At 55.9% G+C, this 12,140-nt stretch overlaps 1 protein-coding gene across 1 annotated transcript; it reads right to left on the reverse strand.

The window, feature by feature from the left end:
- Positions 1-1,420: 1,420 nt before the first annotated feature.
- NDST1 (N-deacetylase and N-sulfotransferase 1) lies at positions 1,421-9,719 on the reverse strand. The gene is made up of 14 exons (XM_057376036.1): positions 8,820-9,719; positions 7,760-8,242; positions 7,457-7,544; positions 7,080-7,234; positions 5,821-6,006; positions 5,314-5,442; positions 4,970-5,152; positions 4,542-4,638; positions 4,267-4,390; positions 3,923-4,097; positions 3,540-3,710; positions 2,622-2,731; positions 1,772-1,874; positions 1,421-1,666 (listed from the first exon to the last, which is right to left on the reverse strand). The coding sequence occupies exons 1-14, from the start codon at positions 9,327-9,329 to the stop codon at positions 1,547-1,549; spliced, it is 2,634 nt and encodes an 877-aa protein (XP_057232019.1). The 5' UTR covers positions 9,330-9,719; the 3' UTR covers positions 1,421-1,546.
- Between the last annotated feature and the right edge of the window lie 2,421 nt (positions 9,720-12,140).

Below are 12,140 nucleotides of genomic sequence, written 5' to 3' on the forward strand. Positions count from 1 at the left end.
GCAGTTGGTTCAACTGGACCTTACACCAGTGCTTGGGAGCTGCCCCCAGCGCAGCCCCCATGGCCCCACGAGCGGCTGCAGGGGCTCCTGATGAAACACCCGGGCAGGAATGCTGCTGCCAGCAGGGCCCCTCACATGGGGGGTGAACCATCACATCCCCCCATTGCCCTGGCCCCGCTCTGGCAGCATCCCAGGCACTGCTTCCCCCTCCCACAGAACCGCTGCCATCCCACATCCTGCGGGGCAGTTCCATCCAAGAGGAAATGTGGGCCCTTATCCCAGTAAACCCGTGATGGCTCAGTCTCCTCTGCCAACAAAGCCCAGGGCGTGGGAGAGGCTGCAGCTCTGTACAGCACCTCTGGTACAAAGACGTGTCTCCCACTGGGAAGCCGTCCCGTGTCCCCACTGACCTCTGTCCGTGTCACGTGTAACGACCAAAGAGACCACGTAAAACCCTCGGGGTTTAGCTACAAATGCTGGCACTGAAGAAAAACACCTCCCTGCAAAATGGGAACCAAATCAACACCCCCTCCCACCCCCGTAAAACCCAACATTATTAAAATACTTTCGTTTTTAATATTCAAGAGGTTTGAAGTTCTCAGCATCCTTCTGATTGCCGTTATCCCGATGTCTGTGTTGCCCCTGAGCTCTCCTCCATGCCAAGGGCATGCCAGGCACCACTTGGCTTTACCACAGGAAACACCACGTGTGTACAAGATTGCAGGATGGGCTTGGGGGCCACGAGCAAACTGGGACCAGTATGCCCCAACCAGCACACCACCCCCTCCTGCTAGGCCACAGTCCCACCACGCTGCCCATGGAGGGGGAGGCAGAGGCTGAGGAGTTTGAAAATGGTGACAGAGATGACAAAAGAAATTGTGCCCCAGTCTTTGAAAGAAAAATCCATTTTGTTCTCAGTTTTTCCAAATAAGTGCTGGGGAAATCCAGCAAACTCTCCTGTTTCCTGCCATGGGGCTGATGGCAGGGATGGGTCTGGGTTCCTCCATGCTTTGGGACTCCACCAGCTCCATCCCTCTGCTCCAGCTCAGCAAAGCCACCACCAGCACACCCAGAATGGCTCCTGCATCCTCAGACCTGGAGGTGAGGGACAGCTCTGGTGCTGCTCTTGGGCCCAAGGCAGTTGGAATCCATTTTGAGCAGAGAAAGGGCAAATTTGTGCCACTTCCCTATGCCAGAGCAAGGTGAGAAGGGACCAGGAATTAAAAAGGAAAAACAAAATGAAAGAGATACAGGTGTGGGACAGGCAGAGAGGTGGGAACATAGGGATTGCAGAGTCAGATCACTGCTCAGGCAGCCTCCAGTGGAGCCCTGTGCTCCTGGGGGTCCTCTCCAAGCCTCTGGTGTGGCCATACACTCCTGGGGGTCCCCTCCAAGCCTCCAGTGATGCTGTGTGCTCCTGGGGGTCCCCTCCAAGCCTCCAGTGATGCTGTGTGCTCCTGGGGACCCCTCCAAGGTCGGGTATTGCTGAGAAGGTCCCACCGGCGCAGGGTCACCCCCGGTTGCTGGGGGGTGGCAGCAGCAGCAGCTACCTGGTGCTCTGCAGCTCCTCCCGCAGCCAGGTGGGCAGAGTCTGCCCCATTTTGTACAGSAGCTTGGAGAGCTCTATGTTATGGTCCCTGTAATAGTCCCGCAGGAAGGCGCGTGACTGCAACRGGAGAGCAGAGAGAAGGGTCAGGGGAGCCAGCCCAGAGCCCACCACCCCAGCATAGCCCTGCTCAGGACCAGCACAGGAGSTTTTCTGCATACTCACATCTGAATCCATCTCGGGGTACTTCCTCCCTTTGCTCTTTCCCAAGCATTTTGTTTTCCCTCCATCCAGAAGCTGACACCAGAATCCTTTCTTTGGATCAAACCTGTGAAGACAGCTCTGCCTCAATCCTCCTACACTCCCCACACCTTCCACAGGCATCCTGCCCAGCAAATCCCRTTGTTGTACAACCCTGCACAGGGCACTTCTCCACCTCTGGAACCCACAGCCCAGCTAACATGTTGTTATCAACCCCCCTGATACCACAGGTTCCCCCTGCAGCTGCACAATAAACAGCCCATCGAAGCTCATTCATCGCCCTGCTGAGGGAGCACAGAGTCTACCTGGGTTTAATCACCATTTTCTGTGGCACTTTTGTCCCTGGATGCCCTCACAAGTGCCCCACAGCACCTGGATGGACACATATATAGGCAAGCCCTAGCAGAGGTAAATTATTATTTCTCTAGGAGCTCCCACAGTGGGGTTTAATGGAAGGCTCAGAGCAAGGTGACACCTGCAGAGGTGCCACACAGCCAGCAGCTGCTCTCACGCATGTACAAGCAGATGGAGTGCCAGGGCTCAAAGCCATCATCTGTGCTACAAATGCACTCATGCACTCAGCTCCAGGAGCCCAGGGCTGCACTTGGGCTGTCTGCAGTGACCCCACTGTGGTGTCTGGATAAGTCTCAGGGAAAAGCCTGGCCTGATCAAAATCAACAGCAGCTCTGTGGAGAGGCCCAGGACTGGGGGCTGCTTGGGGAGAGTGCTGGGTGTCCCCAGGGCAGCCCTCTGCATGGCAGCAGTGTGAAGTGTGAATGGCAGGGTGAAGGAAGAAGTTTGGGGAAGAACTCACGCCAAGGTCTTGTGATAATCGATGAAGTTGGTGACGCTGAGGAATTTCTGGACCACCTCCATCACTTTGGCGGGTTCTGTTCGGAGCAGCTTGCCATCCAGCACCAGGATCTGCAAGGAGCAAGGCAGGGTGGGGAGGTGTCACTGGCTCCCAGCCCTGCTCTCCTGAGGTACAGACACCTTTACCACACCTTCAGTCATCTCAAGCTAAATCTGACACCTATGCAGGGATCCCCACTAAATATCAATGTGCCCTGGATCTCCCTTACACTGGATGGAGGAAAATGAAATTACACTAAAAGCCAGGGCAGGACAACATCAGAGCTTCTGCTCAGGGCTACCCATCCCATAGCCAGCTGGGAATGCAACACAGCAATTACACCAGCAGCAGGCAGCTAATAAGGCTTTATAAGGTTAATCAACAGTGGAAAAATCATTCAGGGATTGATCYTGTACACCCCAGCAGTGCTGCACTGTGTGGGTCACAGCAGGGTTGGCATCCAGCTCCCATTTTCCCTGCAGACAGCTCAAACCATGGGCAGCTCCACCTGCTATTTTTGTCCTGTTCAATGCCATAGTGACACCAGACAGGGCAGCCCCAGGGGTGTCTGTGGCCAAGAGGGTGAGCGTTGGGTGACCACGCAGAGCCACCCACAGCCCTCTGCCCCCACTCCCTTTCAACCCTGCTGTGACACCCTGGGTTAATCCACCACCAGGTTCCCTTCTTGAACAGCAACTCCCCTCTGCCCCTCCTCCAAGTACTTTTACACTTTCCCCTTTGTTTTTCAGGGTGTAAGAAAAACAGCTCCCATGGGAGCAACTCCACAGCGGACCGTGGATCCACGATCTCTTTCCCCCACATCCTTGGTTGGGTCTCCCCGTCACTGGCACTGTAGGATTGGGGTGCTGCCATCCCTACCTGGTTGGCGTGGTAGCTGTTGAGCCAGCGCTCGATGTGGGTGGCGTACCAGCCCGGCACCAGGCAGCGGTTCTGCAGCGTCCGCAGCTTCGGGGCGGCCTCGGGCCCTGCAGTGATCACCTCGTGGAAGGTGTATTTCAGGGCAACCGGGTCATCGTGAGCTCGCTGGTGCTGTGAGGCAGCAATGAGGCAGGTTTGTCCCAGGGTAACTCAAATCCTGGGCTGCCCACAAGGTGCAGTGGCTCCCAGGCCACCATGACGTGTCCTCATGCATCGTGTTCAGCCACCGAGCGTGGCATCCACAGCCACCCCACATCCCAAACCAAGCCCCTTGCTCACCATCGCTCAGGACTGCCCAGTCCAGGGGACAGGCAGAGGCTCACCTGATACCAGGAGTAGGCTCGATCTGCAGGGTTGATGAGGATGGTGATGATTTTGGCCTTGGACAGTAGCGCTGCAGCTCGCCGGGGAGCCACTTCAGAGTCAAAGTAGTTGGCACTTTTCTCAAAGTAGAAGTCAGAGGTGGTGTTGGAGGGGATGGGGAAGAATTCCATGTACCTGGGGGAGGCACAGTGTGATGCTGGCAGACAGGCACCACAAGATGTCCCCAGCACTGCCCTCACCAGTGACATCTCACACACTCAGATGGGAAACCCCACAGCACCACTGCTCCCCTTCCCAAAGTCATYAGCACCCCCAGCACAGTCCCCACAGTGCAGAGACCCACCAGTCGATGCCCTTGTGATAGTTGTGTCCATTGAAGAACTGTATCTCCTCRAAGGTCTCTGAGCTGGGGTAGTTGCTGCTCAGGTCCGGGTGCATCCCCAGGAAGAGATAAAGGGCGGTTGTTCCTTTGGACAGACAGAAACCAGAGCTGACATGGGCCAAATCTCCCTCCAAGCTCTGCTCTGGGGCAGGAGGGCTGACAGAGGCTCTTTGGGAGTGGGGAGGTCCTGTCAAGCCTCTCAGCATGCTCACAGCACTGAGGGTGAAGGAAAGCACCTGTTTTTTGAGGCCCAATGATGAGAAGCTTCGGGAATCGGTCACAGGTCTTTTCTTTGGACCAAATGTCTTTGTGTCGTTTATCTTCACATGGATCCTGAAACACAGCATGGAGGATCAGAAACAGAGAGGCCTGGATGGGACCCCACACCACTGCTCAGCCCTTCTGCCTGAGCAGACACACGGGGAGGACACACTGCTCAGCAGGCAGGACAAAGACTGGGCTTATCTCCAGGTCTGCAGGGCAAAACCCCTTCTGGCACTGCCTGCAGAACCAGAGAGAGGTGAAAAAACCCTGTTTAACCAGGGAATCAGAGGGAAATCCATGCTGGAAGCTACCTGAGGCTCAGAGCAGGGCCAGCTATACCTCACTACCCTCTCCAGCACAATAAACAGGGTCATTCCCCCTATTCAAGGCACAAGGGTACCTGCCACAACGGGTCCTTCTCCTCAGAAAAGATCTGGAAGTATTTCTGTGCCAGCTGCACAGGGGGCAATGTCTGCAGCTTCAGGTTGGTCCAGGAGTTGAGGAAGTGGACCAGGTGCTTGAAGGTGTACAAGCCCAGGCGGTCGTTGCCGTAGTTGGACAGATGGGTCATGAAGATGCTGATCTGAAGCCAAGAGGACAGAGCAGGGGTTGGTGGAGCCTCAACCAGCAGCCATCCCACACAAACACCTCCCACCCTGGCTGAGGATATCAGGAACATCTCCCACAGCAGTGCCAGGACAGCTCTGCAAGACACCTGTCTGTCTGTCCCCAGGCAGCACTTACGGGGTTGAGGAGCACGGTCAGGAACAGTTCACCCCCGTTGATGATTTTGTCCAGCTCACTGGAGCCACCAGGGTATTCATTGTAGAAAATGGTGTGYGTGAAGAGGCCACAGGTTTGCCTGGGGAGTACCTGGGGCAGGAAAAAAGATATGGATGGAACAGGTGGAAGAGCCAGGGCAATGAAACAGCCTCATGGCTTTCTCCAGGCTTTGAGAGCTAGGATTCCTTCCCTTCCCAACAAAAAGGGGAAACCTGACCCCTCAACCTGTCGGAGGTCAGGACCAGTTCCACTGCCCCTCACCACCCTTGATTTGATTCCATACACTGAAGGGAAGAATGTGCACAGATGGAAAAGCCAAAAATTGTCCTCACACAAGCTTCACCTATACAGGATGAGAATAGGGGCACAACCCCCTCAAACTGAAGCTGTGCAGATACCACGTGCTGAGGTTCTGGTTCTGGTGGGGGAGGCAGGAGAGAAGCACCAGAGACAAAGCCCAGCACCCACCATGATGCCATTGTGGATGAAGCCGCGGCGGTAGCGAGCGGGTTTCAGGTGTGGATATTCCTCCGTGCTCGTCACCCTGATGGACCARACCTGCTTCCAAGCCTCGTACAACTGCACGTGGACAGGGTACACGCCCGAGTGGTGGGGGGCCACAGCGTACCCCATGTCAGTGGGGATGCCATGCTCCTGCAGAGAAGAGAGTGGGCAATGGGTGACTGTGGAGACCCCAAAACCACAAACCAACCTCTCTCCATTCCCAGCTACAAGCTGTCTAGTTGTGCCTCTGGAGAGCAACCAAGGCAAGGCTGTGCCTCTGCACACTCTCTAAGCCTAGCTGTCTCCAGGAAAGGAACCCAGGAGCAGCCATGCTGGGTGGACACCCACTCCTTTGCTTCACTCACACCATCCTCACCCCATCTTCTGCTGTCACCCACAGAACAGCCACAGCAAAGCTGCTCTAAGAAGAATGAGGAGATACAGCTATACAGGACTGTAAATTTGTTTGCTCTCAGTAGACACAAAACAGCCTGGAAATTCTGAGCTGGAACACTGCCCATCCTAAGTAGGAAAGGTCTGGWTTCTCTCTAATTAAGCACTTGCAATTATCAGATAATAAATTCAAGTTAGTTTGAAGATCCCTCTTTTAGGCCATACCATCCAATTATTATTAATAGGTCAGGCTTTACCAGTTGGAATTCAAGACAGCTCTCAGTCAATCACGTGAACTGGTGTCACTGCCAGACAAAGGACAGCCCGAGTGGATGGACAACCCCTGACCAAGCTGAAGGTCAGAGCCTGCCTTTACAACCAAACATGAACTTGACAGTTCAGCCTGCAGAGGGAGTTTCCATCAGCCGGAGCCTCCCAGCACAGCCACCGCTCCAGGATCCCACATCATCACCCAGCACTGCATCACACGGTGCCAGGCAGAGAGCATCCCCCTAAGCTGCATCCCTACATCCCCATGGTGCCAGGCCAGGTGGGCACAGCTGCAGGGCACAGACAGTGTCTCCCTTGAACAGCCACCGGGGCAGCTCACTGCCACAGCAACAAGTTGGCTGCTGCAGATAAATCCTATAGTTCCAAGTACTAGAGTATAAATGGATTTACCTACATAGCTGCAACATGGAGAACATGACTTMATGTCACCAGCTCCCTCTGCTCCAGCAAGCAGAGACCATCCCCTGGGAATCTTTTCTGCTCCCCTTTTCCCATCCACCCCTCACCACAAGCAACCCCACTGGCAGCATCTTACTCACGACAGCGAATTTCTTGTTTAAGGTCATCTGCTCAGCRAGAACCGACTGGTTGTGGAAGAGGTGAGGCTGCATGTGGCTCCACATGTGAGGGAACCACCAGAACTCCTTCACRTAGGACAGCAGCAGGTCATCACCTTCGTCCTCAGCATCGGTACCTGCAGCATGACACTTGCTATCACCACTGAGCACGGAGAGCTGTGTGAGCAGCTGGGCCAGAGGGAGAGGCAACCCCTCTTGGTGTCCAGATGGTGCAAGAATAGGGTGGGATGCCTGAGGACACTCCTACAGGCCCGAGAGCACCCTCTTTGAGCATCACTTTGTGCCCCAGTGCAGCTGTACAGCACCCACAGGAGAAGCAATGCCCCTGACCTTCTCACCTGTGTGGAAGAATTTCCCTGAGTATCCCAGGTTGAARGTGAAGTTCGGGATGTGGGTGCGCAGCTCATTCTGTGTGTCAAACAGTGCCTGGGGGAAGGGGAGAGAAAGCAAGGTGTCCTCAGCAGGTGGCCTCAGGGATGGCTGCCACATCACGGCAAGCACCCACGCCTCTGAGAGCTCCGCAGAGGGGCTCCCAGAGGGACAGGGGAGCCTGTGAGGGCAGGAGAGTTCACCTCTGGAGCATCCCTGAGCAAGCACCAGTATCCAGCCCTGCCCACCCAGCCAGGAGAGCACAGACACACCTTGACATCTTCCACTTTCATGCGTGTGCCCTCTTTGCCCACAAAGATGTCATCGATGTCCACCAGGATGTAGCGGTCAAGGGGCAGGGACAACCTCTTGCCCGTCAGGAAGGAGACAGAGTCCACAAAGACCAACTTGTGCAGCCAGAAGTTGAGGTTGTTGCCGAAAAGCACCCTCTGGATGCCRTCGTGGAGGCCCAGGTCCTGCATCACAGTGGTGTGCAGCGCAGCGTCCACGCTCATGTGCGGGATGGACTCGGCTGACTTGGTCTTGGCCAGGAGGACGGGCTCATAGGTGGAGTGGTTGGACTGGAAGACAGTCCAGTCCTCTCCGGGGAGCACACCCTTCTCCACCTCACTGGGGCGTGTGATGTAGAGCAGGGGCGACTTGGGGTTGATGCTGCAATCCTTCAGCGCCAGGTTGGAGTGCAGGAACAGGGGGAAGCCCTTCAGCTGGGCACTCAGAAGGCTGTTCTCGTTGGCCTGCATGGGGTAAAGGGGAGCTAGAGGAGATGGAACACTGAGGATGAGGCAGGGACTCATCAGGGACACCAACAGCCATGGCAACAGAGGCACCATTCCAGGTGATCTGGGTTTGGGGTCCCCTGCTTCCTCTCTGGAGCATGGGGGGCCCTCATCCCCATCATATATTTAATCCTGCTCATGTCCAATGTGCAAAGTGTCCCAAGGCTGGGAGCCCTGGGCAGGAGATGGGCTGCTGAGCAAAGCACCAGCTCATGATTTTGGCAAATCCTGGCAAGGGTTTGCTGGGATACAAGTGCTAAAAGCAACTGGACTGATCCCAGAAGGGGATCCCATAGGTCTTTACTCTCAAAACCCCCCAAGGCCAAATACCCCTTCCACAAGGAGAGAGCTAAGACAGTGCTACTACTAGAAGCCTGTRGCTGTTCCAGGCTGTAGCCTGACCCCATACCAACTCAAGATCTTTGCAGAAACCATGAGGAGGGCAAAGTGTCTGTGGGGCAGCAGGACCCCAGAGCCCCCTGGCTCACATCTGGCCCAGCCATGGGGTCTTGGTTTGCCCCATGCACCCCCTTACCTTGAAGAAGCCGATGATGCCCACGCCATACTCCACACAGTACTTGTCCAGCAGCTCCCGGTTCCAGGCGTCCAGGTTGACATACTTGAGGATGTTCTCGTAGATGATGAGCGCAAAGCGTCCCCGGTCCTTGTCGGTCAGCGTGGGCATGTCCCCCTTCCCCGGGGCAATCTCTGTCCTGTATTTGAAGCGACTCGACTCCAAAATGGCCACGATCTCCTGGCCCAGCTGGGAGTAGAGGCTCTCCACGAAGACCAGCACCAAGGGGTCTGTGCGGGAGGAGTCAGCCACCTTGAGGGTCTTCAGTGGCAGCAAGCGAGAAGGGGCGACCTTGGGCTCGTCGCAGTCCGGCCCGGCCACGTCCCCAGAGGGCTCCAAGCCCCTTTTCCACCCATATAAATAATAAGCAGAGACGAAAACACTGAGCAGGCAGAAGGCAAAGAGCAGGAGCAACACCACCTGTGGAGAGAGCTGCCAGATACCCCGCCGGGCCCTGGCCAGCACAGTCATCCTTGCATCCGCTGGGCGAGGTGGGGCCCCTCTCCCCTGCCCGCCCCCTCCCCTCACAAGCCCCGGGGAGGGGAAGAAGCAACCAACCAAACAACGAAAAGTTACGTAAAATCAAATTGAATACTACTAATAAATTAAAATACTAGCAGGCCGCCTGTGCAGGCTCTCTCCCCTCCAGCAGTCGAGCGTCCCTCGCTGTCAGCTTCATGTCACCATGGCAGAGGCACCGAGAGTCCCCTYGCTGAGCCGAAATTCCTGTGGTGATGGCAGTGGCAGCAGCAGCAGCTCCATGGCCTCAGCAGGGCGAGGGGGCAGCGGGCAGCCTCAGAGTGGTTCGTGGTGGGAATGTGGGCATGGTGGATCCCTGGTTCTTCAGCTCCACACGGCGCCCTGCAAGAGAGAGGTGGGATGAGAGGGCAGGGATGGTGCCAACRCTGCTGCTGTTAATTCTGCCAGCATGACAGCCCCGTCAGAGCTCTCACAAGCTCACCAGCATGCCAGGGCTTGCTGCAAGAATGCTGTGAGCTCCTGCCAGTGCCAGTGACGTCTTGCACAGCCGTGCCATGGGATCCTGGCTGTGGCTGCTCCTGGAGCGCAGGTGCATCTCCAGGTGCTATGGAGGAGCACCCCCAGCCCCCTGTGCATCCCTGGTACCTCAAACAGCTGGAGAAGCAGCCCCGTTCCTCCCATGTGCCCAGCAGGAGCCACACTGTGCCGAGGAGACAGGGCTGAGAGGATCTTAGTCCCCCATGGCCCAGCTCAGCTGACAGAGAGGGACACAGGAGGGACATGGGCAGCCAGCCAGCTGGGCTGCTCAAGGCCGAGCCAGGAGCTGCCAGCCAAGGTCACTGAGATGGACAGGCAGGAGTGTCCACATGGACCCAAAGGGACCTTGGGAATGTTTTTCCCTTCCTTTTGAAAGGCTCGTTTGAAAAAAGAAAAGGAAAACAATGAGCACTGCTTGCCAGGAGGTGAAGCAACCCAGGGCACACACTGATATGGCCAATATGTTATGGAAAAAGAAGTGGCTTTGCAGCACTGTCCCCAAACTCACCCCCAGTGCTGGGGACAAGGGCAGGAGTCCCTGCTCCTCCCAGGGASAGTTCCCTGTGCCCTGCTATCACTGTGGCTGAGCACCCTTCCTGCTGACACCAGCCRGGCTCCTAACAGGATTAAACGTGGCCGGCTGAGCGGTGCTGTGGATTACAGGCTGGGGCTTGGCAGGGTAATCCTGTCATCCCTGCCCTTCCCAGCAGCAAGTCCTGCTCCAGGCAGCACTTCCCAACCCTGCCAACATGGCACTGCTTCAGCCAGGYCCCCATAGGTGTTGTTGGCAGTCAGTCTCCTTCCAGCCTCCATCACTGTCTCCTCCTTCACTATCTCCACAACACACCAGCAACCTCCCCTTGTGGCTGTGAAAGGCACGGTGGAGTATCTGGGTTTATTGATTTGTAATTTATCTTTGTGCACATGGATGATCTGCAGGCAAGACCAAGAGAGGATGCATCTTCTGTCCTCAGCCCTTCCGAGGCGTGCCCTGCCTCACCCCTGCCCCTCCAGCATCCCAGGGACAACAACCCCACTGGGGTTTTGGGACAGGCCACTTCTCCAGGGCTGTTGATTTTAGGGATGTGCTTATGCAGAGCGAGGCTCCCCTGCCTGTTTACCATCCCTCAGGATACAGAGAGCTGGGAATGAATTATCCAGCATCCTGGCCATACCATTCCAGTCCCGCTGTTTCTTTCATCTGCCAGGAGTGGTGGGTGCTGGCAGCAGCATTCCTGCAGCGATGGGCGGCCAAATGACAGCATTACATTTGATGCCAAGCACCAGAGGCAGCAGCTGATGGGCAGGACCATGTGTCCATCCTTGCATCAGCCTCCATGAGACAGGGAATAAAGCTCTCCAGCTACATCACCTGCCATTTCTAAGGGTGCTTCATAAGTCCATTCTCTTGTAAGAGCTGTTAATTACATACTTAATGASCAGGCTTTGGAGACAGCACCTCCGGCCAGACGCCGGCTGAGTCTCGCCCGGCTGCCAGGGCAAAGCCTGCCCGGGCAGGGGGCTGGCACCRGACCCCCAGAACAGCCAGGTGTGAGCCAGGACTGGGACACCGCCCCAAGCACTGCCAGTGTGGCAGAAAGCAGGCAGGAATCCTGCTCTGCCGGTTCACTGCCAGAGCAATCCTTCCATGGGGATGATGCCAAGGGCTTTGGGGCGATGCTGCAGGGTGGGGATGCTCCTGCCCAGGGCTTTCCCCATGCGTGTTTGCTGCATCCTGCCCAGCAAACCCCTGCACATCCTCAGCAGTGGTGGGAGAGCTGACAGCTCCTTGTCACAGAAGGAAGCGGGTTCAGGCCCAAAAGCACAAAAAAAAGTCCTTTAGACCAACGGCTTTTCTAAAACAAAAAAGGAAACAAGATGGTAAAATTTAAAAAAACCACAAGACCTGCCAAGGTGACAGCCAGGGTCAAACTTCCTTTTAACCTGATTTTTAGACACTGCTCAGGTGTCTTTTAAAACCACCATGGTTATTTAAAAGGCACCATCTGGAAGTGTCAGCCTGAGTCCCACACACAGATCTCAGGCCCCCAGAAACGCTGCTGGCAGGCTCCCACCACCAGACAGGTACTCAACCACAGCCTCACATCAAGGACCCCGGGAGAAAGAGCCCTGGAAAATGCTCTTTTCTCGTGGGTTTCGGAGCAATGCCCTGGCACAGACTCCACTGGAGAGGAGGCTCAGTGAGGAGGCTTAGCTGCCATGCTCTTAATCCGGCTGCCCTGACAAACACAATCAGCATCCAAG

The sequence above is a fragment of the Malurus melanocephalus genome, unplaced genomic scaffold, assembly GCF_030028575.1.
Source record: "Malurus melanocephalus ecotype Western Australia unplaced genomic scaffold, MMel_1.1 scaffold_269, whole genome shotgun sequence".
NCBI lineage: Eukaryota > Metazoa > Chordata > Aves > Passeriformes > Maluridae > Malurus > Malurus melanocephalus.